The sequence below is a fragment of the Rhamphochromis sp. 'chilingali' genome, assembly GCF_963969265.1.
Source record: "Rhamphochromis sp. 'chilingali' genome assembly, chromosome: 4".
Classification (NCBI taxonomy): Eukaryota; Metazoa; Chordata; class Actinopteri; order Cichliformes; family Cichlidae; genus Rhamphochromis; species Rhamphochromis sp. 'chilingali'.
In genome coordinates, this window is record NC_137948.1 from 13,687,650 (window position 1) to 13,713,336 (window position 25,687).

Sequence of the window (25,687 nt, forward strand, 5' to 3'; positions counted from 1 at the left end):
TATTAGATTTAGGGCTCAATTGCTTTTTCACACAGGGCCAGGTACAGTGGGGCAAAAAAGTATTTAGTCAGCCACCGATTGTGCAAGTTCCCCCACTTAAAATGATGACAGAGGTCAGTAATTTGCACCAGAGGTACACTTCAACTGTGAGAGACAGAATGTGAAAATAAAATCCATGGATTCACATGGTAGGATTTGTAAAGAATTTATTCGTAAATCAGGGTGGAAAATAAGTATTTGGTCAATAAGAAAAATACAACTCAATACTTTGTAACATAACCTTTGTTGGCAATAACAGAGGTCAAACGTTTACTATAGGTCTTTACCAGGTTTGCACACACAGTAGCTGGTATTTTGGCCCATTCCTCCATGCAGATCTTCTCGAGAGCAGTGATGTTTTGGGGCTGTCGCCGAGCAACACGGACTTTCAACTCCCGCCACAGATTTTCTATGGGGTTGAGGTCTGGAGACTGGCTAGGCCACTCCAGGACTTTCAAATGCTCCTTTGTTGCCCGGGCGGTGTGTTTTGGATCATTGTCATGTTGGAAGACCCAGCCTCATTTCATCTTCAAAGTTCTCACTGATGGAAGGAGGTTTTGGCTCAAAATCTCACGATACATGGCCCCATTCATTCTGTCCTTAACACGGATCAGTCGCCTGTCCCCTTGGCAGAAAAACAGCCCCATAGCATGATGTTTCCACCCCCATGCTTCACAGTAGGCATGGTGTTCTTGGGATGCAACTCAGTATTCTTCTTCCTCCAAACACGACGAGTTGAGTTTATACCAAAAAGTTCTACTTTGGTTTCATCTGACCACATGACATTCTCCCAATCCTCTGCTGTATCATCCATGTGCTCTCTGGCAAACTTCAGACGGGCCTGGACATGCACTGGCTTCAGCAGCGGAACACGTCTGGCACTGCGGGATTTGATTCCCTGCCGTTGTAGTGTGTTACTGATGGTGACCTTTGTTACTTTGGTCCCAGCTCTCTGCAGGTCATTCACCAGGTCCCCCCGTGTGGTTCTGGGATCTTTGCTCACCGTTCTCATGATCATTTTGACCCCACGGGATGAGATCTTGCGTGGAGCCCCAGATCGCGGGAGATTATCAGTGGTCTTGTACGTCTTCCATTTTCTGATGATTGCTCCCACAGTTGATTTTTTCACACCAAGCTGCTTGCCTATTGTAGATTCACGCTTCCCATACTTTTCCTGGTGTCCTTCGAAAGCTCTTTGGTCTTGGCCATGGTGGAGTTTGGAGTCTGACTGTTTGAGGCTGTGGACAGGTGTCTTTTATACAGATGATGAGTTCAAACAGGTGCCATTCATACAGGTAACGAGTGGGGGACAGAAAAGCTTCTTACAGAAGACGTTACAGGTCTGTGAGAGCCAGAGATTTTCCTTGTTTGAGGTGACCAAATACTTATTTTCCACCCTGATTTACGAATAAATTCTTTACAAATCCTACCATGTGAATTCATGGATTTTTTTTTCACATTCTGTCTCTCACAGTTGAAGTGTACCTCTGGTGCAAATTACTGACCTCTGTCATCATTTTAGGTGGGGGAACTTGCACAATCGGTGGCTGACTAAATACTTTTTTGCCCCACTGTAGGTTTGGATAACTTTGTTCCCTTAATAAAAGAAATCATTATTTAAAACTGTATTTTGTATTTACTTTGTTTTTGCAGGAAAGAGGGAAATACATATTGGTAAGGTTCTCTTAGGGAGCCTCTGATGGCGCTAGACCAGCTGTTTCTAGTTCTTGTTTCAAGAAACATTTTTTAAGAAACATTTTTGCTAAGAAAAAACAGTCCATTTTAAGTCTAAGAAGAAAGAAAACAGCATTACTTTCCAAACTACCAGTGTATTTTCCTTAATTATTACGCAGCACAGCTGTGTTAGCTCATCTTCAAGCAATTCATAATGTCAGGTGGTTTAAAGTTCACATACACATAGAACAGAACACATACATGCCTACAAGCAATGTGAAGGAGAGGGGTTCATACTGTGAATTACTTTACTGCTCAGCAAACATAACAAAACTCGTAAACTCCAATATGCACACACACTCATGAAGTCTAAACACTGTAAATTAACCTTTAAAAGGCCAATTCTAGCCCCATAGCTATTAGACCTTTAAACACTGCTACCCAAGCAATACACACACGCACACCCACCCCCGCACACACTCACACGCACACAAACATGAATAAACATAAACACAGAAAAGCCATGATTGCGAGTGAAATTCTATTTATGTAACACACACACACATGCACAACCACACTATGTTGTGTAATGGAAATATTCTTTCTGCAAAATTGGGTAATTAACTGTAAAATGAACTGATGTGGATAAAGAAGGTTACTGACTACTTCACTCTGAAACTTACCTTCAATATGGCACACTCCTGCTCCCGGCCATCTCTAAGTGAATGTGTGGGCATGTGTGCATTATTGAATTTATAATGAAATTAAAAAACACTGTGGTATGAGTAAGAAAAAGGTAAAAAAAAAAATTTAAAAAAAGGAAGCCTAGAGTAATTTGGGAATAGTTTTAACCTGTACTCATTTATATACTGTAATGCCAAGTATTCACAAGTCTGCCTTTACACACATACGAACATGAGTGAAATCCCATTCTTAATGCATTTGGTTTAGTATGATGCTGGCCCACCCTTTGTAGCTCTAACAGCTTCAACTCGACCATTCTTCCAGAAGTGCATGCATTTGTGGGGTTGAACACTGATGTTGGACGAGAAGGTTTGGCTCACAAATTCCACTGTAACTCATCCCAAAGGTGTTCTGTTGGGCTGAGGTCAGGACTCTGTGCAGGCCAGTCAAGTTTTTCCACAGCAAACTCGCTCATCCATGTCTTTATGGACCTTACTTTGCGCACTTGTGCGCAGTTCTGTTTCAACAGAAAGGGACCATCCTCAAACTGTTCCCACAAAGTCAGAAGCATGAAATTGTCCAAAATGTCTTGCTATGATGAAGCATTAAGAGTTCTTTTCACTGGTACTAAGGGGCTGAGCCCAGCTCCTGAAAAACAACCTCACACAATAATCTCCCCTCCTTTACACATGACACAGTGCAGTCGGAAAAGTACCATTCTCCTGGCAACTGCCAAACCCAGACTCGTCCACCGGATTGCAAGCCACAGAAGTGTTATTCGTCACTCCAGAGAATCCAGTGGCAGCATGCTTTAAAACATTTAAAACATTGCATTTGAGTTGCTGCTATTCCCAATCACTTCCATTTTGCTGTAATTCCACTAATAGTTGACTATCTTTTTCAATATTTTTTCATTGTTACTCCAGGTGTTAGAAAGTAGGGGGAAAAGTAGACGACTGTTCAATACAGAGGCAATGGTGATATTAATCAACTGAAATACATTTTTAACTCTGCATACATGAGAACTGAAGTACACTGGCTAGCTACTAAAGGTTGCCTCTGTTAAGTGAAATTAAAATACATCAGTACCTTACCAGTCAACACTGATTATCACTTTAACCCCAAATGTAACGTAAGTCCGTGTCAAATTTATCAATGAATGATAGAAGGGAGGGATTTATCTTAGTTCAAAATAGTATAGGTTAATAAGTTACCTTGATTTGAGCAAGTGTTGATTAGTTTAATTAGACAAACAATTTTGTCTAAATACCAAAATTGAAAAAAAAAACAGAAATATTAATATGTCAGTCTTGTGTTTTCTATTCATTTGCACATTATGCAATGCCGTGTGATGTTCCAATTCCAATGGCTAAGAAACTTCAAAGTGGTTAAATTCACATTCAGCTGCCTATTGCAGTGGAATAATTTGCCACCCGGAAAGGTTGCCAGTTCGAGCCCCGGCTTGGACAGTCTCGGTCGTTGTGTCCTTGGGCAAGACACTTCACCTGTTGCCTACTGGTGGTGGTCAGAGGGCCCGGTGGCGCCAGTGTCCGGCAGCCTCGCCTCTGTCAGTGCGCCCCAGGGTGGCTGTGGCTACAATGTAGCTTGCCATCACCAGTGTGTGAATGTGTGTGTGAATGGGTGGATGACTGGATATGTAAAGCGCTTTGGGGTCCTTAGGGACTAGTAAAGCGCTATATAAATACAGGCCATTTACCATTTACCATTAATGTGATGCCACAGTCAGGAATCGTAATGCATCACAGCCTATCTGTTATGGATTCAAAACTGAAAATGAGGATGCATGCAAATGTTTGGGAAGTCTCCACTACAATAGGAATGAAGTCAGTGTGGCTGAGAGTGAGGCCCCCACTTTCAAATTGTGCAGCTGTCACATTGGCAACCTCAACAAACATGACTGTCACTACAATATAATGTATTTCACACTGGAGCACATTGAGTAATCAGTTCACGTGTGTTTTTGCACTTGTAACATAATTGAACTGAACTGGTGATACACAGATGAAGAATTGCACTCTTTAACTTGGAGGTTAGAGAGGCAAGCTGCAGCCCAGCTCACTTAAATGAATGAGTAATGTTCTCCCATCCCTCAGCAGCTACTTTTGAAGTGCCCTTGGAAAAGGCACTGAACCCCCAATTGCTCCAATTGAGCTGCTCAGTGGCCAGAAATGCAAAACTGTGGCTGCACTGGGTGGTTACCAAATGGATTTAAGTGAAAGAGTGTAACCAAGGTGGGAAAACAGCCACATTGCAAATGCTGTTTCATTCAGTTTCAGGCTTGTATCATAGGTTGGTTCATTTGGCTGTCCACTTTGTGATTAACTAACCATAATTTAGAAGTTATGTTCTATGGTGGCTAGAAAAGGAATTACATTTCCTTGTTTTTTCACCAGTCACAAATTTATAGACACTATTTATAATGTATAGTTATAGTTATATCAGTGTTAACTCATAATCTGTAGACTTACGAAAGATAAACTCCAGGTTTCCTTTGCCTGTTGCAAGTCCAGAGCTTCTGATCTAGAGGGTCAAATTCAATCTGACTGCCCTTATTATACTGTATATAATTTATGGTGCAGCTATTACTAAAGATCAATACCACTTAAACTGCTCTATTGATATTGAAACCTGCACTGATTTATGACCCCATAGGTCTTTGGTTAAAAACACACACATTCACATGCACACACAAACACGCACACACATACCAATTGTAGATTTTATATAATGCAGTGTCTTATCAATGTCCCGATGTTGTCCTTGTTCTCTGTTCATTTCCTGAGAGTGCTTTTTGAAACACACACACACACAGGCACTAGACACACACACATTTGACTAACTGAAGAAAAAAAATCTGGTTTTTCATTAGATTGGATTACTGTGTGTATATACTGCATGTGTTTGTCTCCACTAGTCCAGAAGGCTATGTGGTCAGTAAGCCTGTGCAGTTTCTCTCTTTCTCTCTCCCTCTCAAACACACACACACACACACACACACACACACACACACACACACACACACACACACACACACACTTTTGCTGTATTAGAAAAGCCACTACATTCATTTGCAGTTCCTACACTTTTCAGCATTTAATCATGAATTATGATTTCTTGCATATAAACTCACTCAGATGTGCATACCTTCAAACCTTCACTATACAGAGCATACTGCAGGAGTGTGTATGTGTGAGTACTTCTGAGTGCCAAAACCCAATGCACTCAAACTTAGGGACTGTCACCATTGCCAAGGACATGACACCAGCTCTGCAGAAAACATCAAGCAGATAGATAAAGAGATGGACGTAGCAGAACTAGATGGAAATACTTTAAACTCAATATGTAGTGTGATGTAGTAGTTCTTACGTGGGATGGGAGGTACGGGTGATCATTATTTTTAGAGAATAACAGCTAGAAATCCTGCATGGTCATTTACTTTTTTAAGGAAAGGAAAGGTCATTATTCTTTTAACATAGCGCTATAAAACTAGAGCCACCAACTTTTAATATGCAATCACAGTAACATTCAGTAAGTTCCACTGTACAGAGATTAACAAAACATAATCTAATGACAGCAATGACAGCTTAACTTAATTATTTACCTTTAGTCATTCAGAGAGAATGGGAATAATACATGCGATGCTGAATTTTATTCAAAAAGCTCAGTTGCATTAGCGGCAACCACATTGCTGTTTTAAAAGTTTTAAAACTACACATTTGCTTTTGCTGTTTAGGTGTGTATCCAACACAGTTGTGATTGTTGGTGAGCTGTGCAACTTACAAAGATTCATAACAGAGATGCGCATATATATGTCTTCATATATATCTTTGCATAAATGTAACTATCAGATTGCCATAATATTTTTACACAAAGTTCCCAGAGTTCTTATTTAAACTTGTTATCAATAATTACCTTTGCCGATGATTAATAAGTCGGTAAGTGATTCATCAAATTAACAGAAATGAGTGCATGTCTAAAAGGAACAAGCATCAAATAGACACCAGAAAATAGCAGAGACAAAAACATTAGTACTCACAAAATTCTGCAGGTCAGTTTCATTGGCTAACAGTTAAGGTCATTTTAAAATCCGAACGCCAATTTTGATCTTTTAAATCAGCAACCAGCCAGCTGAGTCCAAGTCCGTCTGGAGCTCTGCATCAGTGCGGTATCAAGGTTCCCTTCTCAGAAATTTGATCACATAAAATGTTGCTTGAAATGTCAAACCTCGGAGGAATTTTATTGATTTGTTAATTTATCTAGTTACTGGTCACCAATAAATGCAGCAGCACGCAGTAAATAGACATTTCCACCCACAGTCTGTGTCTAAATTGTATTCCCTATTGAAAACTCAGTGGTATAATAGGTGTACAATGTATGTGGCCATTAATGGCCATTAATGTGTATACTACAGTGAGCTTTCTTAACTAGAATTATTTACTTATCTTTCAATACATGTCCATGACTGCTAACAATGACCTACTCTAGAGTTAGAGTGAATGTATTTTCATTATATAATTCAAATGTATAATGAATTGAATTAGCATATATAAATAGAGAACCGCATTAAAAACAGCCAAAATACTGAGTGAAAGTTGAGTGATAAATGACTAGCAAACATTAACAGAGGTGGCAAAAAGTACAAACATTCTTCACTTAGGTAGAAGTACGGACACTTACACATACACATTGTTTAAAAAAATGATTTGGCAAAAGTAAAGTACTGATTCAACTTCTTTATTCAAAGTGGAAAAAGTTCCGAAATTCACTCAAAGTATAAAAGTAAAATATAGTTCTTTGGAGGACATCAGCTACCAGCTATTTTGTTCAAACGAAACTGAACTTCATGTCACAAAAAAAATAATACAAACTTTACTTCAACCCAAATTCTAATTCTAAACTATTTAGTCAGCTTGAACAGGTGTTATCTAGAACACACAGAGATTAAAAGCAAATGGAGTTCATCTCTATTTTCTGTTTCCTACAGTGTGAATGACTTTGCCTCTGCACCAAAACAGAAAAATGAGTAAAATCGAGTGTAGTGTTGTAAGGTGGTGAAAAGAATTCATATGGACAATATTTTCGATATTTTCTATTCTGAGCTGCAGTGGATTTTTTTAATGCATCAGCTGCCATGTGCTGGAGCTGCTGCTCCAATATTCACTGCGCTTTCTGGATTTACCAAACAGAATTCAACATAAGCCGATGTTACATGAGCAAGTGTAGCTGATTTCTGACACCTAAACATTATAAGGCTGGAATTCAGTGAATGAATCTAATCAGCATCCCAATCTTTACCTTAAATTAATTTTGAGCTCTCCTACCATTGATGTAACCTAACATTGACCATGAACATCTCATCTTCTCTTCACCAGTCCAACATAGCTGATATTTGTTGAGCTGTTAGAAATGTTGCATTTGAAATTACCTGCTGCTTCAAAAAAAAAGTGATTTCCTTCACGGGGGAAAATAATTATTTGATCTCTTTCTCAATTTGTAAGTTTGCCCACCATCAAAGAAATAAACAGTCTTTCATTTTCATGATAGTTAATTTTGATGGCGAACCAAAAATCAAGGGGAAAAAATATATATGTAGAAAATCTGTGGAGGGAGCCAAAGCTTTGAGTTGCCAATCAGCAGCCAAGAAATCTAAAGGATTTAAAGTTTATTTAAAGAGGAGTGAGCCAAAATTCCTCATTTGATGTTCAAATCTGGTGACCAACTTCAAGAAATGCCTTACTGCTGTGCTTGCCAACAAGGGTTTCTCCACAAAGTACGGAGTTATGTTTTGCTTGAGAATCAAAAACTCACTTCACTCAGTGACATCCATGACAGGATATAGAATTTATGTAATGTGCTTTTTGTAGATTTTTTGGTTAATATTCTGTCTTGCTCCATTAAAATGAAACTACCATGAAAAGAGACTGCATGCTTGGTTCTCTTCTGAATTGCTCACTCGATAATATCATGAACACATCTTTTAAACTTGTGCCAAAAATGGACTGTTCCAGACTTTAACCCCTGAATATAGTGACTACAGTTTTAATTGGTTTGATACTGGGAATTCCACAGTGATGTGAAATAACAACACAGATCAAATGCATTAAACCTAAAGTAATGAGCCTGTTCTGAAAATGTAACAAGCAACAGAAAGGAAATATATCTGTGTTAAAATATGAGGAGTAAAAAGTAAACAATTGTCAGAAAAACAAATATTCCAGTAAAGTACAAATACCTGAAAAGTCTACTCAAGTAAAGTAACAAAGTAGTTGTACTTCATTAATTCTTACCTCTGGTCAAACGTAACTAGAAGCAATGTCTTATTATTGTTTTTTTCCCCATTATGTTGCTCTCATTGTGAAGTGCAAAAAGATTCATCCCACAAAACACCGAATTTGACCTACATGGACATGCAAATGCCTAGGAAATTGGACAAAAATGTCAACGGTTAGAATAAAAGGATAGCGCGAACTATATAAGCGTCCTTCACAAATATAGTCGGGAAAGCAATGTCTAGACAGCCACATAGCCTAAATCTGTGGGCACAAGTACACACAGGTATTTATTTCTTCCCCTTGACATTAGGAATCGCCAGCTTCACTTTTAAGCCAGTAAAAACCTGTATTACACCGAGGGAAATGAAAAGTAAGATTAATAACTCAAGAAAGGGGATAGAAATGATAAGTCTGGTGGCAGTCTTACTTCTCTATCTGTTTCTATGAATGTTTGCTAATTCATTTACACGTCGGGCGCATTCGTCCCGTCGATCGAATGTCCCAACACCGCACAACAGTTCACTGCAACAAATCTTTGTGCAAGCAAAGCTTAGTGAAATTTACCTTACACGCTGAATGCTGACACACGCTCGCCCTCACACTCCTCTTTTAACCAACATGCACGAGTGTGGTTTTATACTTAACAGAAACAGAGAGAGAGAGAGAGGGAAAGCATATCTTCGATAGTGCTGCAACTACATCCGTTTACTCGACCCGAATGTTAAACCCCATTTGATGATTGTACCTCAAGACTTTCAGATACCAGTTAACCTCCCAGCATCGAAAAGTCACTTGGTCCCCCCAGAAAGAACAAACAACCTGCTGGCCGCCCATCCAACTAACCAACAGTTAACAAGCATCGTCTCATGATATCAGCTTTACCCTTCAGCACCAGTCAGTCATTTGCGGATTAATCCAACCAGCCAATAACAGCCATAAGACAATTCACTCATCATTCCAAGTCACCCAATACGCCACCAGTGTCTCCACTCATCCACCCATACAGAAGGGTATTGCAACTCTCTCTGCAGGAATAAGTGCGCGTCTCTATGCTGCGACTGTCTTACCTTGAGCGCTTCTATATCCAAAGACGTCGAGCGGTCCATGACAGAAAGTGAAGTAGCTTACTGCTAATCAGTCACGAAAATACAAGTCCCACAGGCGGAGAAGATAAGAGGGGAAGAGATTAAAAACGGAAACAAAAAAAAGGAAGAAAAAAAGTTGGGGTGCTCTCGAGAGTCCCAAACTCTGCTGCGATATCCCCTTGATTATTATTAGGATTTGGCTATTAATATTCCAGCACGGCACGACGAATTTTCTCAGTTTCAAGCCTCCCTCTGGGTCGCTTGGTAAAATCAGGACTCCATAGCATGGAAGTACCCCCCGCCTCCAGTCCCCGGTTTGTCCGTGCAGAGAATTGATGGGTGAATTTGAAAATAGATAGAAAAAGAAAAGAATTCGCCGTGCGTAATGTTTTAAGCTGCGGCTTTTGCGCACTTGGTGATCCGTTACGTGTTTTTGTGTTGTTACATCTGACTAAGAAATATCGCCCCTCTGCTGGAATGAAGCCGGGATTTAGACTCTCCTGATAGTCGGTCAGCGGATAAATGCCGTTATATCCCGTGGAATCCCGGTAAATGTGAGTGTGCTGTGTCTGGTGGGCAAATGGAGAGAAGACGTCCGGCTCAGAGAGATGATATTCTGCCTTGCCTGGGCGACTTCCATGCGGCAAACCGCCAGAGATATCAGCTCTCCCTGAAAGAAAAGGGAAAGAGAGAGGGCGAGAGAGAGAGAAGGGGGGAGAGAGAGTGAGAAAGAGACAGAGAGAGAGAGACCGGATGGAAGAAATGCTGAAGATAGGAGATGGAAAACTAGAAAATAGGCAATGATGTTGACGTATATAATTTCAGTGTCTGACGCCCCAGAGTGTGATGTTAGCTGTTTCTTCTCTCTCTCTCTCTCTCTCTCTCTGTGTGTGTGTGTGTGTGTGTGTGTGTGTGTGTGTGTGTGTGTGTGTGTGTGTGTGTGTGTGTGTGTGAGTGAGAGATGGATTGGGGGGGGCATTCTAATCAATTAGATGAATGGACAATGCTGCTTGCCACAGAACTCAAGAAGGGTATTTAAATGCAGAGGCTGTTGGAAGAGGGTTGTTTCAGAAAGTCTGGGGAAGCTTGTGTGTGGTTTTGTGTGTGTCTGCATTTGAAGTGTGTTTGTGAGTACAAATGCAATGCAAAAGCATTAGTCTGATACACTATCAGTCTTTTGATATTGCAGAAGACGAATCATACTGTGATTGCCTGGGAACAGAAAAATACTGTAAAAGAGTCAGTGAATAGATCATATATATAGATTGACAAAATTTCTTTCTTTTTTGTTATGTTATGGTGTAAACTGTCCTAATTCCTTTACTTAAATTGTCGCCGCCTGCTGACTGCCAGGGCTTTTCCTCATCCATAAAACACCTTTTAAAAAATGTTTGCAAGAAGGTGTAATCATAAAACGAGGTGAGGAAAAGAAAGCGAAGAGAAGATGATGACCAGAGGAGAGCAAAGCAAACTAATACAGAGCTGACGGGGAAGAAGAGCAATGTAGTTGGGTACAAAAGAATGAGAGGAATATTTAAAAGAGGTGACGATAACGGCTTGTCAAGCACTAAGTTGCACAGACCAGGAAGAAAATGGGAAACATAGGGTGACAAGATGTTGGGAAGAAATGTCAGAAATGCTGACTATTCAGTCTAAAAATCTTCAAGACCTGTGCTTTAAAAGTATTGTTAATATCTATAATTGACTTTAGCATCTATCACTAGCCCTAAGAGATGTGTGGTTATGATACATAATATTGTCACAGAACGCATTCCCAAGTGAAACAAAACATATAGCCATACAGTTACAAGAAAGATTTGTTTATCATTTTGCACAGTCATATCATATTTAGCAGTAGTGCATTATTGTTGTACAGAGCTAAGACTGAGAGTTGATGAACACATAATCATAGGAAAACACACAATAACTCCCACTCTCTGTTTCTCTGTCTCACACACACACACACAGCCATAGACTTATTGAATGGCACACTAGAGAACAGAGGAACATTTGTTGAGGGAGTCCGTCAGAGATAACGAACATCATATTAATGAATGCCTCAGTCAATCTCTTTGCTCCTCCCTCTCTGTTTGTCTGACTCTTTTCCTATGTACGCTCATTCGATACATGACTCGCTCTAACTTCCCTGCTGCTATCTTTGCCTCCAGTTCCTTCATATTCCAATCTCTCTGTCTCTCTCGCTCCTCCACTCTCTCGTTTCCCTTTTATTGTTGCATTCTCTCAACCTTTCTGTTGGCTGCACTATTTTCCTTTTTCCTGCAGCTCTGCAATTCAGAGACCACAACCACCTCCATCTAGTTCCACTGTTTCTGTTTTTTTTTCCTGTAAACTTTGTGTTGCAGAGCAATTAATCACTTTTCTTAGTCCTTGTGATTTTTCATATGGGAGAGTCTGACCCTTGTTGCGGGTACTCGCTACTGTGCTAGCTGGAAATGCCATCACCCATCTTTCCCCTCTCCTGTCTGTGCTTCCAAGCTCTCTCTTTGCCTCTCATTTACAGTGGAGGACATAATTATTTGATCCCCTGCTGAATTTGTAAGTTTGCTCACATACAAAGAAATGAACAGTGTCTCATTTTTATGGTAGCTTCATTTTAATGGAGAGAGTAAAAGTTTCAACCAAAAAAATACAGAAAAGAAACCACATTACATGAAAGTTATAAATTCATTTGCATGTCACTTAGTGATATAAGCATTTAATCCTCAAGAAAAACATGACTGAGTACTTGGTGGATAAACCCTTGCTGGCAAACATAATGGTAAGATGTTTCTTGTAGTTGGTCACCAGTTTTGCACACAATTCAGGAGAAATTTTGGTTCCACTCCTCTTTACAAAAACATTCTCAATCCTTTAAATTTCTTGGTGGACACCTGGCAACTCAGACTACCGTTTTTTCCCCCCCAAATTTATATATAGAACCTACGTCAGGAGACTGACTGGCAACTTCACGTTGGCCTCTCCTCTCTTGCCTTTGTGGCCCTATGAATTGGGCTCTCAGTGCAGCAAATGCATTCTGTGCAGATGTCTTCAAATAAAAATGAAAATGGATTAGCACTGTACTGAATGCAATTTTTACTTTACAAAAAATAAGCAAAATTTTTTTATTTATTTATTTAAACTTAGTTACAGCACACAAAATTCCTTAAATGAGATGGAATTCATTTTTTCCATCTTTCACACTAACCTCTCTGATTCTATGTATCCCTCCTTGTTGCTTTGTGTCAGTACACAAACCCCCATCCAAAACATGCAGTGTGTAATTTTACCTGTCACACTGGTCTAAAGAAGCATGACTGAGTTCTGCAGTAGCAGCAACTGACTTAACATGATTCTCTGTGTCTCTCTCCCCCTGCTCTCCCTCTGCTCTCCCTCTGTTCCTCTAGCTTCAGATCAGACAGGAGTTTTATTCTACTTAAATGCAAAGTGCGGCTGTTTGCTTTGCTAGATGCAAAGAGAGCAAAAACTCAGGAGAGGGTCACTTTTTTCCCCTGCCTCGCAGTATAAAGTTTGACAGCAACTTATAGGTCACTGCTGAGTGCTAGATACTTTGAGAAAAACATAGAGGATTGACATGAAAATGCTTCAGTGCCCCAGAGAAGAATTATGGGACAGTGAGAGAGTTCCAGTAATCCTAATTTAACTAAAGCAGTGCTTCCTTATCCTTATCCAAGAAAAATGGATTAGATGAAATTAGGGCTGCCACGATTAGTCGACTAGTCACGATTATGTCGACTATTAAAATCGTCGACGACTAATTTAATAGTCGACGCATCGTTTGAAGCTTTGTAAGATCACAAAGGACGCAGGAATGAGTACCGGTAGTAGGATTTAAGAGTGTAATAACGGACTAAAACAGAAGATGGCAGCACTGCATGTACAAGGATGCCAGCTGCCGTTAAACCCCGAAGAAGAAGAAGCTGTGTCCCAGAATTCATAGCGCAGCCCAGCGCAGTTGTCAACAATGGCGGCAGCTAGTTAGTTTTAACTTTACTCTTATTATTCTTTCTGGGGCACAAAATAAACGTTTAACATATTTTCAGGCTTGAATGTAGCTGTGTAAACCTCAAATATCTGCTCAGTTTATCAAGACACCACATATTTTCAAAAGCGCTCCGACGTTTTCGGAGACGTCTGTTACCCACTAGCTCGTTAGCTAGGCGGGGGCAAGGCTAACTAGAGCCGTGAGAACACCGGACTCCCGGCAAATCGTTTTCAAACCCACCGCCGTCTTTCGCTAGTCAGGTTAAACATATATATAAGTCACTTAGATAACTTAAAAATGTTATTGTTTGGCTTTCTTTAGTATTTTATTTGTTCCTGAGTAAATCGGTTTGGCTGAGATTAAAGTTATAGTTTTTGCACAGCTAAAACTGTCAAGCAGACAGCTGATTGTCAGAAGTGTGAGACGCTGGAGAATATACTCCGGTTAACAAGTCTGTAACATGTACTGATTGTTTCATGGTGCACTGGCTTTAATAGTCCATTATGCGTTTAATTTAACACAGACACACGCGGGTTTTTGTTTGTGTCTGTGTGTTTTCATATACTCATTATTTATTCATTCACATACACATATATTCATTTTCCCCTTAAAAACAGTGGTTTAGATGAGAAGCATTGGGGGAGGTTTTTTTCTCTCCAGAAAGCCATTACAGTCTGCAACAGCCACTGGAACTGAGCTAGTAACTTCTCTCAGTCCTTAAAAAACACATGCTTCAGTTTTCGATTAAATATATCTTAACTTGACAGACTGATTGATTGATTTATCAATCTTTTGATTGATTTATACGGAATGTTTACTTGCCCTCTGCTTATATTTTACACTAAAAATAAAAAAAAAAAAGACTAAAGTTTTTGGTAGGCCAACCGGAAGGCTGGCGACAAAGGTGGGGACCCTCAGGCGACAGGCTGGGACTTCGCAGGGCACATAGTAGGCTCCGGTGACCCCTCAGACCATAGGTTCAGGCGGCACGGGTCCCTCTGGCTAAGTCACTGAGGCATGCGGAATCTGCAGGAAGCTGGAATGGGTCAGCTGAGCACCCAGCAGACGCAGGAAGTTGTGTTCAAGGACTACTGGGGTTCCAGAGTTGGCTGAGGCCACAAATTCATTCTCTGGATAGGCTTTGGGCAGAGCCTCAATCTCTGGGGGAATCCAGTTTTCGCAGCAGGGGAAACAGTCTCAGAAGGATCTGACCAGGAGGCACAAGCATCATTACTAGTCTCAAAATATACAGTTACAGGAGTAACAAGCTTAGGAACACAATATTCAGTCTCTGGGGCTGTTGGCTGATACACACGACACACTGACTCAACTTTCTCAGGCTGACCAACACATGACAGAGTGGTGTAATTGACTCGCTTAGGAATATGATTAACTATTTTACATGGTACTTGCTAGGAAAAAGCAGTTTTAGGCAGAGCTGGCTTGGCAGCAGAAACAGTTTCAGAAACAGGGGTTCTGTACAGACACAAATTTGCAAAAAATGTGTAAGTGTATCTTAAGTGTATCTTGTACTACAGAAAATTAAGATAATAAAGCAAAACATATTACAGAATTTATGTAGCTTGCCACTGCAGCTAAGAAATTACAGAGTTAAGTTTGTGAAAGCTATTAAAATGCATAAAGGGACCAAAAAAGTTAAGACCCATGTCCGGTGCAATCCACTCTAGAGACCCCTATTCTCCTTCTGACAGCTAGAAAGGAAAGCATCTTCACCCTAACACGCTATGTTGTACTGGGCAGCTTGTTATAAATGTAGATAAATGTTTAATTTATGCTACAGTGTTGTATCTGTTTGCCCACAGACAAACATGCTCCTGTGAAATCCTCCAAAATCCAAACTGCACATTGCCCAACATGCATAATGCTGTGTATTGGCCAAATACTGATTGGTTGACTAGTGGACCTGTCAGGAAAAGAAGTGACAGCAGTTTAGTACAAACGAGAGACGTGCAAAGAAAAAAAAGAAAAGAAATCAAAGATCAAAAATTACATTATGAAAAGTAGGCAGTGGCTGCTATGGACACATCTAATTGCTTTTAACACTTGGTTTAACCTCAGCTCCTTATATGTTTTAACTTTGCTCTTCTCTGTATTTGTCTGACAGATCAAAAACAGCACAAGGAAACCCACAAACCGGTTGTACCACATTTATTGATACTTCCACATCAGAAAACAGACTCTCTCTCTCTGTGTAGATGGGCGGTCTGAAGCTGCCCACAGACTGCCAACGGACTGTGACTTAAGACCACAGAATGAATAAACAAGTCAATTAAAATATAAAATGCATGTTGCTTTAAAAGTTGATTATTTATTTATTGCAATATTTGCAATATTTATTGCAATATTGCAATTGCAATTGCAATATTTATTGCAATATTTTTTATATTATTATATAATATTATTGCAATATATTGCAATATTTATTGCAATATTTATTGCAAGATCAGTTTTGTTAATGTATTTTTTGATGTATTCAAATAAGTACTTATTTCATATATGTATATTTTTACCTTCACTTGGTTGCCCTGAAATCATAATTCTACAGAATCATGATGTGACTACAGCCTGGCTTTTTTCATTAACTACTTAGGTCAGGGTCATAGATTATAAATGAGAGGCAAACCTAAATCATGGAAATAATACAGTTTTTTGGCTACGCCTCCTCCAACGCATGGATTAGAAACGTATTAGTTAGCAGGACAGTACTGTGAACGTTAAAACTACAAACCCCAGAGGTCTCCATATTCAAATCCTTTTCCGCTGATTGGATAACGTAGGATCCAATCGCTTGGTCGAGACGTGTCTCGCATTCATAGCATCCTTCCGTCATGGCGTCTATTTGGGCTAAATCCATTGTTAACCTGCAGGTCTTGGCTGTTTTTTTCTGCCTAATGGTATGTCTGCCACCGGGGGGAGGACAGAAGAAGAAAGAGGTAATGTTTCAACCGTAAAAATGTGTTTTTCATGTAAAATGGCCACGCTACTCACTGAAAGGGATGTGCAGGTTTAACCTACCGGTGTTTTTTAAGCTAGTCTGGGTTAGTCAGAATTCCCAGGAAGTAACTCAGAGAGAGGCTCTTGACATGCCGTTTCTTAGTTGCAATAAATTCCATTGGTGCCAATATGTGTTTTAAAGAAAAGTCTTATAAAAAGGTGTGCTTGTCACGTTTTCTGCGTCACTACGCCCTCCTGTGTTTCTGACGATGACAAAAGGACACGCATGAATAAGCAGAGCAAGCTAATGCGGGCTGTCAACAGCTGCTGCATGCAAAGTGTGTTTTGTTTGGAAAGAGTTTCTATTGGTGCTTTTTGGCACTGCTCACTCAAACACTGGTGCAGTGTGGCGAGTAATGACTTTATTTTGAAATCTGTCAGAATAGGAAGTGTTACGGTTTACTTATTAGTAGTTTAATAATGCTGGTGAGGATGCCAGAATACCCACAACTGATATTTAAATAAAGTGATTTAAAAAAAAAAATAAATAAAAATAAAAGCGCTATACAAAGAAAGGCCATTTACCATTTAGTTCTAGTCATAGTCTTTTGACTAAATATGGACGTAGTGTTTTGTGGGAGAAACGTTTCGTCACTCATCCAAGTGACTTCTTCAGTCTCAGCTGACTGCAGGTTTCCCCAAATCTTATAAATAGTACATTTGCATAATGACTGGAACCAGCCCACTAAAGGAACAATGGGCTGGGAGGTCAGTTCCTTAATCATAATTATGCAATTATCCTTCAGTGGGCTGATATTTTGGGGGTTTTCATGAGAAACAAGGAGCATGACAGCTAGCTGAACCACCCTTTCAACACTGTTTCCTGCATGCAGATCAAATTGTGAGTGTCTAACCTTATTGCACAAGAGATTTCTTTTGATTGAAGCACTTCATCTTGCCTTTCTTCTAGGGATGTTCCTAGTGACTAATTTCTAAATCAACTAAATGTGAAAAAAGAATTAGGCTAACTGACCAGTCAAAAACTAAGAAACCCTGAGCTACCAAGTTAAATCTGAGAACTGTTTAATGAACATGTTTAATGACAAAGTCTTATGTTTCCAACCTCCTTAATGGCATATGTGTCAAGACTTAAAATTTTAACAACAGGCTTTAGTAGTTTTTGTTTGAACATGTAGTTTTTATTGCTTTTGATAACATCAAATGTAGATATCATCTGTGATGCAAATATCTAAAGAAATAAAAGTGTAGAACCTCATGCTTGTTTGGTCATAAAATCTTGAGCACCTTTTGTAAATGGCTCTTGACTGCACTGTCAACCAAAATGGTTATCATATTGGGTGGTGATGCAGGAAGTGGAGTCCGCATCTAGTCAGATTTAGAAGTAGTTTTAGGTAAACTCGTCAGCATTCAGCACTGGAGCTAAGAGTATCGGACTGTGTAGAAAAGAGCTACAAAGCACAGCATGTATCAGGCTCTTTTTTTCCATTATATGTTTTCCTATTTTATTTATTGATAGAACATCATATTTTTAAATATATGTAGCCAGACATTTTGTGCTACCAATCTACAATCTACACAAACACAGTAAAAGCCTGATGCTCCCAGCATCAACTAGGGAGTTGAAACAGGAACACTTTATTTTTAAAACCTTAACATTCTGTAAATTTAGACCAAGCCATGTTTAAAATTACATTAATTCTGCTTTTGAACTGTTTGCAGTACATTCATCTTTAAACTAGCACTCCTAAAGTTTTTACCCAACAATTAGAATCAGTGATAGTGCCACTGGCACTGAAAATGCAAAAGTGCAAGGTTTTTTGTTTTCAATTTTGACCTATTTTATAATAAAAAAAAGATGCAAACTTTTTTGTATTGTACTTTTTAAAACATGAATACAAAGGGCATATTAGATGCTTGCCTGTGACTCTAGATGCTTGCCTGACAACACAGAATACAGAATTAAGCATTAAATAAGCAGGTTCAAATTTAATAAGCATAGCCACAAAAGTATAAAAATGATATATTAGCTCTCTGGGATATCTAGATGTTCTAGACCAGATTGGATTTTATAGTCCTTTGCCATTGTAGGAATTTTATTTGTCTACATAGTCATGATCAGTGGATTTGTATGTGGGTAACTTCAGTTCAATAATAGGTTTTTGTTGGTTTATCTGCAGAGTTGATTGTAACTTGTGTTGTGATTCTATCCTGTAATTGTTTCCATTATTAAAATCACAAGATCACTTTCTTCCCTTTCATTTCCTTTAGCTATATGTGGTGAAGTTATTTACCTAAAGTCTGATGAACCCTGCTGACTATAGTATGTTGAGCATTTATATATTTTTATAGACCACGGGACTTGGATCAAGTCAGAATGCTGTTGTGCCTTTCCTGTTGGACCACTTCATCAACACCTTTTTTCTGAGCTGACTTTGAAAATGAATAGAAAATTAATTGAGTGGACTAATTGTGGAATGAGTATAAGAAAGAATGCATGGACAAATACATGACAGGTGAATGAACATCTGAATGAATGAATTGAATGTGTCAACTAATGAATGAACAAAGAACTGACTGAGTGTAAGAAATGATGAATAAATAACTGATTAGCCACTGATGAAAAAGTACTTGAATGAGTGAGCAAATGAATGAATAATTGAAAATGGCAAGTTTGCCTTGCTGTAAACCCTTTCTGTCACTACTTCTAATGGCTTGGGAGGTGTATCTGTAATTAATGTGCCATATTGTATCTAGGAGACTTTCAATAATTATAAAGTAACAACTTCAGGCTTGTGTATCTTTATGAAAATGAAAAAATGAAAATGTGTTACTATATAAATAATCCGTTTTGTGTAGTTTGTGGGAAACTGTGGCTGGTTTAAACCAAATTTATAATGTCTTGTTAAGTGGCAATGACAATGAATAGATTTAAAAAATAGATTATTATAAAATTCTTATTTGTAACATTATTCATGCAAGGGTAGTAAGTGCATCAGTGCTTATTTGCAACAATGCTTTGCTTCACTTTCACAAAAATGCACAGGGGAGTTGCCTGTTATAGTCACAGTCTGTTAGACACTGACCGGCTCAAGGACACCTCTGCATTACCTAATGAGTGGCAGAAAAAGCATTTCTCAATTACTTACCCGGCTTAAATTTATCCAGCTATTATTAGTTTGCTTCTCTGACATTGAACCGCCTCTCTTTAAAACTTTGGAGTTAAAGTATTTTGTCTGCCAACATTTAACTTTGGACCATCCTTTATAAAGTACCAAATAGAAGAGAGGAGGTAGTCACACTTACACACACGCACACACACAAACAAAACACACAGCACACACACACACACAGAGTGAGAGACAGCCATACTTTCGATGAGCCACAGGAGAAATATTGAGGGGTTATAATGTGAGAAATGTATTTTCCCAGTTGCCTGCCAGAGGCCATAGCAGGAGAGGTGGAGGAGGCGGAGGAAGATCTTATTTAGCTGGAAATGGACAAAATGGTGAAGCAGCACTTTGTATTCCTCTCACCAATTTCTGCTCTCCCTCACTGCCCTTTCCTCTGGCTCTGGCCAATGTATGATTTAACTCTAAACTGTAGTGAAGGATAACATGATCTGAATGTTAAAGGTAAAGCTGTTAAATATTTAAATTTTCTTTTGTTAAAGAAGTACACATAGGTTTGCATATTTGTTTGTTTTTTGGCTTTAGTCACTTAACTGGAACTAGATCATAGCTTTAGCTAGGGCTGTGCGATATGACCAAAATCTCATATCCCGATATAAGAATTCTATCATCCGATAACGATATAAATCACAAAAATGTAACATTTTCTGTAAATTCTGTGAGTCTCGGGCAGCTCGACTTGCGGGAAGTGTTTCCAGCTGCGCGTCATGTAGCTGTATTCGAGTGTTTTAACAGATGCATGAAACGATACATTTTTAGACATAAGTTGTAACGGCCGCCGTTTTCTTTGTGAGTATTTATTACACGGCGTGCTGCGGGGGAAGGCCTGTTCTAACGTTTGAGTCTAAGGTTTATTTTTTAGCACCTGGCAGCTCTTGTTTACTTTTTCATCCGTAAATAATCTGCTCTTTCACGTGATTCAGTTTATTTTGAAAAGTCTCAACAGGATCTTGAGCTTTATTGTGAAAGGTTTATGTGGAACATAAACAAGCTGACACGCGATGCTGTTACCGTCGTTGTTGCTAACCACAAAGCATAAAAACAGGCGCTTGTCCGTCCGTAGTGTGGTTATATTAAATATAAGAGAAAGAGAGAACTTTAAGAAATTAATATAGCCGTTACATGGAGAAACCTTTGGAATGCAAGCATGCTGATCCACACAGGTATGCACACAGGTGTACACACGGGTATTCACAGACGCGGACTACAGCTTTCTTGGCTGCTGCCTCAAAGCACATTGTGCGCTGTCTATCTTGCGTGCGGCACAATATCGTTTATTATTTAGTATCTACTGATATCTACTGCTAGCTAGTTTATTGTGATGGTGCCAGGTTTTTTTATTATGTTGCTCTTTGTTGTTTGCTTTCTCTTCTGCTTTTTTTCTCCATACAGGTGACCCAGGTGTTTTTTTGGGGGTTTTTTTGGGGTTTTTTTTGTCCCCCCCCCTTCTCACCGTCTCTTCTCCCCTTTGGTTTTCTTTCTCTCCCTCTCTTTCTTTCATTCTTTCTCCCTGTCCTGTCCCGTTTGTAGCAACTGAAAATTAAAGAAATTCATAATTATAATAAAGGTCAATCAAATGGACCAATATGGCAAGGCCATGATGATCCACTTGGTAAAATAAATCCGCTTGGCATCTTTCTTGGCCTTAAGACAACAATTCTGATGGCTAAAGATCCAAATGGGACACACAAAAAAAAAAGAAGAAATTAATATAGCCACTACAGTGTACATCAGAACGATGAAAAAATATTGCCGTAAACAGTTTATTTTGCGACACCACGAGACAAACGATAGCGTAAAATGAAGCGATAGACGTTTTTATATCGTCATCCGATATATATCGTTATATCGAACAGCACTAGCTTTAGCTCATATTTATTATTTTATTTTATTTTATTTTTTGAAAGTTTTGTAATTATGACAGTCATCCACATGAAAAAAACAAACAAAAAAACCCCCTAACAAACAAACAAACATAATATGCACTGACAATAACATAATGGCACAGTGAAACCCTCAGATCTGCCCGGTCTGGGGGAGCTCCCCTCCACCTCTTTATGTCGTCAGGTTTTTGCTACTGTCCACGCAGCACTTTACAGTCCATCCCTGATGATATTCGGAAGGGTATTTCCAGTCTCTTTTATGAGCTGCCTTCTAAAAAACAGTGACCACGTCCTTAGCAGGCCTTCCTTCTTCCAGTAGTTGCGTGAAAATACTTAGTTAAGCTCTGGTTATATAACCCACCACCCATCATCCCACATTACCAAAAAAATGTTAGCTCGTATTTATTAAAATACATTTTTGAGATTTTGTCCAGTCTGCATACAAGGGATCTCTTATTGATTCTTAAATAATGTAATTGAACATTCTATGGGAGGAAGTTCAGGCAAGTTAGGATGGTTTGCAAACTGGAATCCGGTTGTTCAGTGATGACGCGACGAATCCTACTTCCGGGTCTAAAGTAGTCTGCGTTTAATATGGCTTTTGTGTTGTTAACATGTTTAATGTTATGTATTTTCTTCTATTTGATCTCGAAAAGCTCCTAAAACAGTCAGTGATCACTGTTGACCTCCCTCGGCTTTTATTACCGCTAATCATTTATTTAAGCTCAGTTTTTAAAACCTTAGGATGTAACTACAGCCCAGCCCATGCAGCAGTATATGAATGACTAACCTGGTATTATGGATGGATTATCTCAGTTGTTCTCCTGGCTGAAGTTTGGTCCTTTTACAGCATCCTGCCATGCGATTACATTTGTTCCTGACCACCGAGAACACTCACGTTAACTTTTATCGAGTGGAAAAAAAAGTTAGCTTGTTTACTTGGCCAGTGGTGTTTGTAGAGAAGTCTGACTATGCAAGCTATGGATTAGAGCAGCAATTTGCTAGCAACCAAAGCAATCAAGAGGAGGTTTATGGTGCAGTCCTTTGCCAACAGGTCAGGAAATTCACTTTTATCCTAGCAACCAGAGATTGCCAGGAGGTCATTGCCCAGTTTCTTGGCCTGTGTGTCAGAAGGCTTAGGATATTCTTGAAAAGTATATTGGAACCTCTATTTGGAAACATGTTTGCATCCTCCGTACAGAATGAAGTAAATCTCCTTTGTCACTATGAGTGGACAAATAACAAAAAGCAGAAAAATAGGTAAAATCTGTAGCTACTATAAAAACTTTGTGACCTACTGTACATTTTGCACAAACTGAACATTGTTCTAGCACATTTATTGTTGGCATGTATACTGCGTGGACAATCGGGCTGGGATTTGATTCCTCAAAGCCAATTCTTAAGGTGTGCTGGCAGAGCACATCAAATTTTTATTTATAGTTGATCTAAACAGTCACTCTGGTTTGCAGAGTTAAAAGACAGCTATCATGGGGTGTATGCAATATCCTTTAAAAACAGCACACGCTGTCCGATAATCCCTTCAGTAGAATAGTCCCGGCAAACCATTTGGCTTACTGGAAGGTTGGAAAATGTAAAAGACTGCAAAGATTGTGTGATTTTAGACTGTATTTTCATAAGTTTCTAAGTTATGTTTCCCACAATGTAAAATGTGAAATGAGATTGAAATTCCTAATCAAGACTGATGATAACAAAAAAACAAATTAAAATAAATAAACAAATAACTTAGGCAACAGTGCTGAAGCCTGCCTTGTTTTTAATTCCTACTTTTTGTGACTAAGTTAGAGGAAGAAATGGTCATTGAGAGAGAAAGAATATTTATATCCCTTCAGTAAGCCCTCGTTCATCACACCGGCTCTGCTAGATATTAGAGCTGGTTGTGTTTCTGTCTCAAGGCTGACCGCAGCACAAAGAAAGAACCGGTGTAAGCACTTCCTATACCTAGGTATGTGGAATCAGGGGAGGTAAAGAGAAAAAAGTTCAGGGCGGCAGGCAAGAAGAAATTATATATCAAGAGAATTATATATCTTCAGAGAGATAGAGATTGCAAAGTAGTGGGCTTGCTACCACACCCAGGGACCAGTCTAATAAGTGGATGGGAATAATAAGAGACTGCTACCTCTGCACACAGAGGCCCAATAAACTACTGGGTAGGCCCTTCAGGGCATAACCCAAGCCACTTCCACAGTTTAGACTGGGGCTTATAAAGCTGTGTAAGCAGTACTGACTCTTGGTTTTCTGTCTGACTTGTTCATGGGAAATGCTAGCTTACAAGTTACAAATTTTGCTGATTGATTTTTAAGAACCAGCAGATACTGAGAAAATGTGTGGTTCTTTTTGTTGTATCATGTTATATTTTGATGTTTAATGCACTGTGCTGATTTATGTTCTTGAATTTGCATCCATTACCATCTTAAAATATTAAAATTTACACGAAACACTTAAGAATCTAGTCAATAGGGTTTTATTTTTGAAAAGGCTGCAGTAGCTTTTGACATCATGCATTAGTCTCTGATTAACCCAGTTTAGCTGGAAACATTATTTATTTGGCACATTGCTGGATTAATTAGAGAAAAACAGACTAAAGACTGTCCAAAAAGGGCTTAAGCAATTTCTGTTAAAAATAACACTACATGTCACGGAATTGTGATTGTTAAGAAGTGCAGCTTTGTGTTTGAGTCTAATTTTAGTCTTTTAAGTGAAAAATAAATTAATAAATAAAAGAAGATTAAATTCTGCAAGACACAAACAATTTCATTACTGGGAGGAATGTATGCTGTGAAGATGATGCTTCTGTCACAGTTGCTTTATTTCTGTCAGAACTTCCTCATCTATCTTACTAAAAACTATTTTATAAGACTGGGTGACTCAGTGATTCTCCATTTTATATGGAATTATAAACCCCATAGAATTAGGAAGGACCAATTCTGCAAGAGAATGAGGGAGGGCTGGCATTACTTAATTTCATTTTGTATTTATTACGGGTCCACTGTTTCTTGCTCTGGTTTTCATTGGATAGATGAGAACTTCCTGGATGGTAAGAGATAAGGCGTGCATTGCTATAGCAATCATGTCCCCTACTTGGAGACATAAATCTTGTTATAGATAAAATCTGTGTTCCATACAACCCCATGATCTATAATGCAATCCATAATACAGGGTGGGCCATTTATATGGATACACCGTAATAACATGGGAATGGTTGGTGATATAAAAGTCCTGTTTGTGGCACATTAGTATATGTGAGGGGGCAAACTCCTCAAGATGGGTGGTGACCATGGTGGCAATTTAGAAGTCGGCCATCTTGGATACAACTTTTGTTTTTTCATTAGGAAGAGGGCCATGTGACACATCAAACCTATTGGTAATGTCACAAGAAAAACAATGGTGTGCTTGGTTTCAACTTGACTTTATTCTTTCATGAGTTATTTACAAGTTTCTGACCACTTATAAAATGTGTTCAATGTGCTGCCCATTGTGTTGGAGAAATGCCTGCACAGGCATCCAGTATCCGTAGTTTCAGGTGCTGCACATCTCGTATCTCCACACCATAGACAATTGCCTTCAAATGACCCCAAAGATAAAACTCTAAGGGGGTCAGATCGGGAGACCTTGGGGGCCATTCAACTGGCCCACGACGACCAATCCACTTTCCAGGAAACAGTTCATCTAGGAATGCTCGGACCTGGTACCCATAATGTGGTGGTGCACCATCTTGCTGGAAAAACTCAGGGAACGTGCCAGCTTCAGTGCATAAAGAGGGAAACACATCATGTAGCAATTTCAAATATCCAGTGGCCTTGAGGTTTCCATTGATGAAGAATGGACCCACTATCGTTGTACC

General features: G+C 39.1%; 2 protein-coding genes across 3 annotated transcripts in view; one reads left to right on the forward strand and one right to left on the reverse strand.

The window, feature by feature from the left end:
- LOC308394739 (zeta-sarcoglycan-like) overlaps positions 1-10,407 on the reverse strand; it is a 378,502-nt gene extending 368,095 nt beyond the window's left edge. The window contains exon 1 of the mRNA XM_080879204.1: positions 9,758-10,407. Coding sequence (XP_080735330.1) covers positions 9,758-9,796 — 39 coding nt within the window. The 5' untranslated portion in view covers positions 9,797-10,407. The remainder of the gene's footprint in view (positions 1-9,757) is intronic.
- A 6,184-nt stretch (positions 10,408-16,591) lies between these two features.
- LOC308394738 (dolichyl-diphosphooligosaccharide--protein glycosyltransferase subunit TUSC3) overlaps positions 16,592-25,687 on the forward strand; it is a 76,956-nt gene continuing 67,860 nt past the window's right edge. Inside the window, exon 1 of one of the 2 annotated variants that reach the window (XM_080879203.1) lies at positions 16,592-16,732. In XM_080879203.1, the coding sequence (XP_080735329.1) occupies positions 16,628-16,732 (105 nt within the window). In that variant the 5' untranslated portion in view covers positions 16,592-16,627. The remainder of the gene's footprint in view (positions 16,733-25,687) is intronic. The other variant, XM_080879202.1, reaches the window with a different exon arrangement.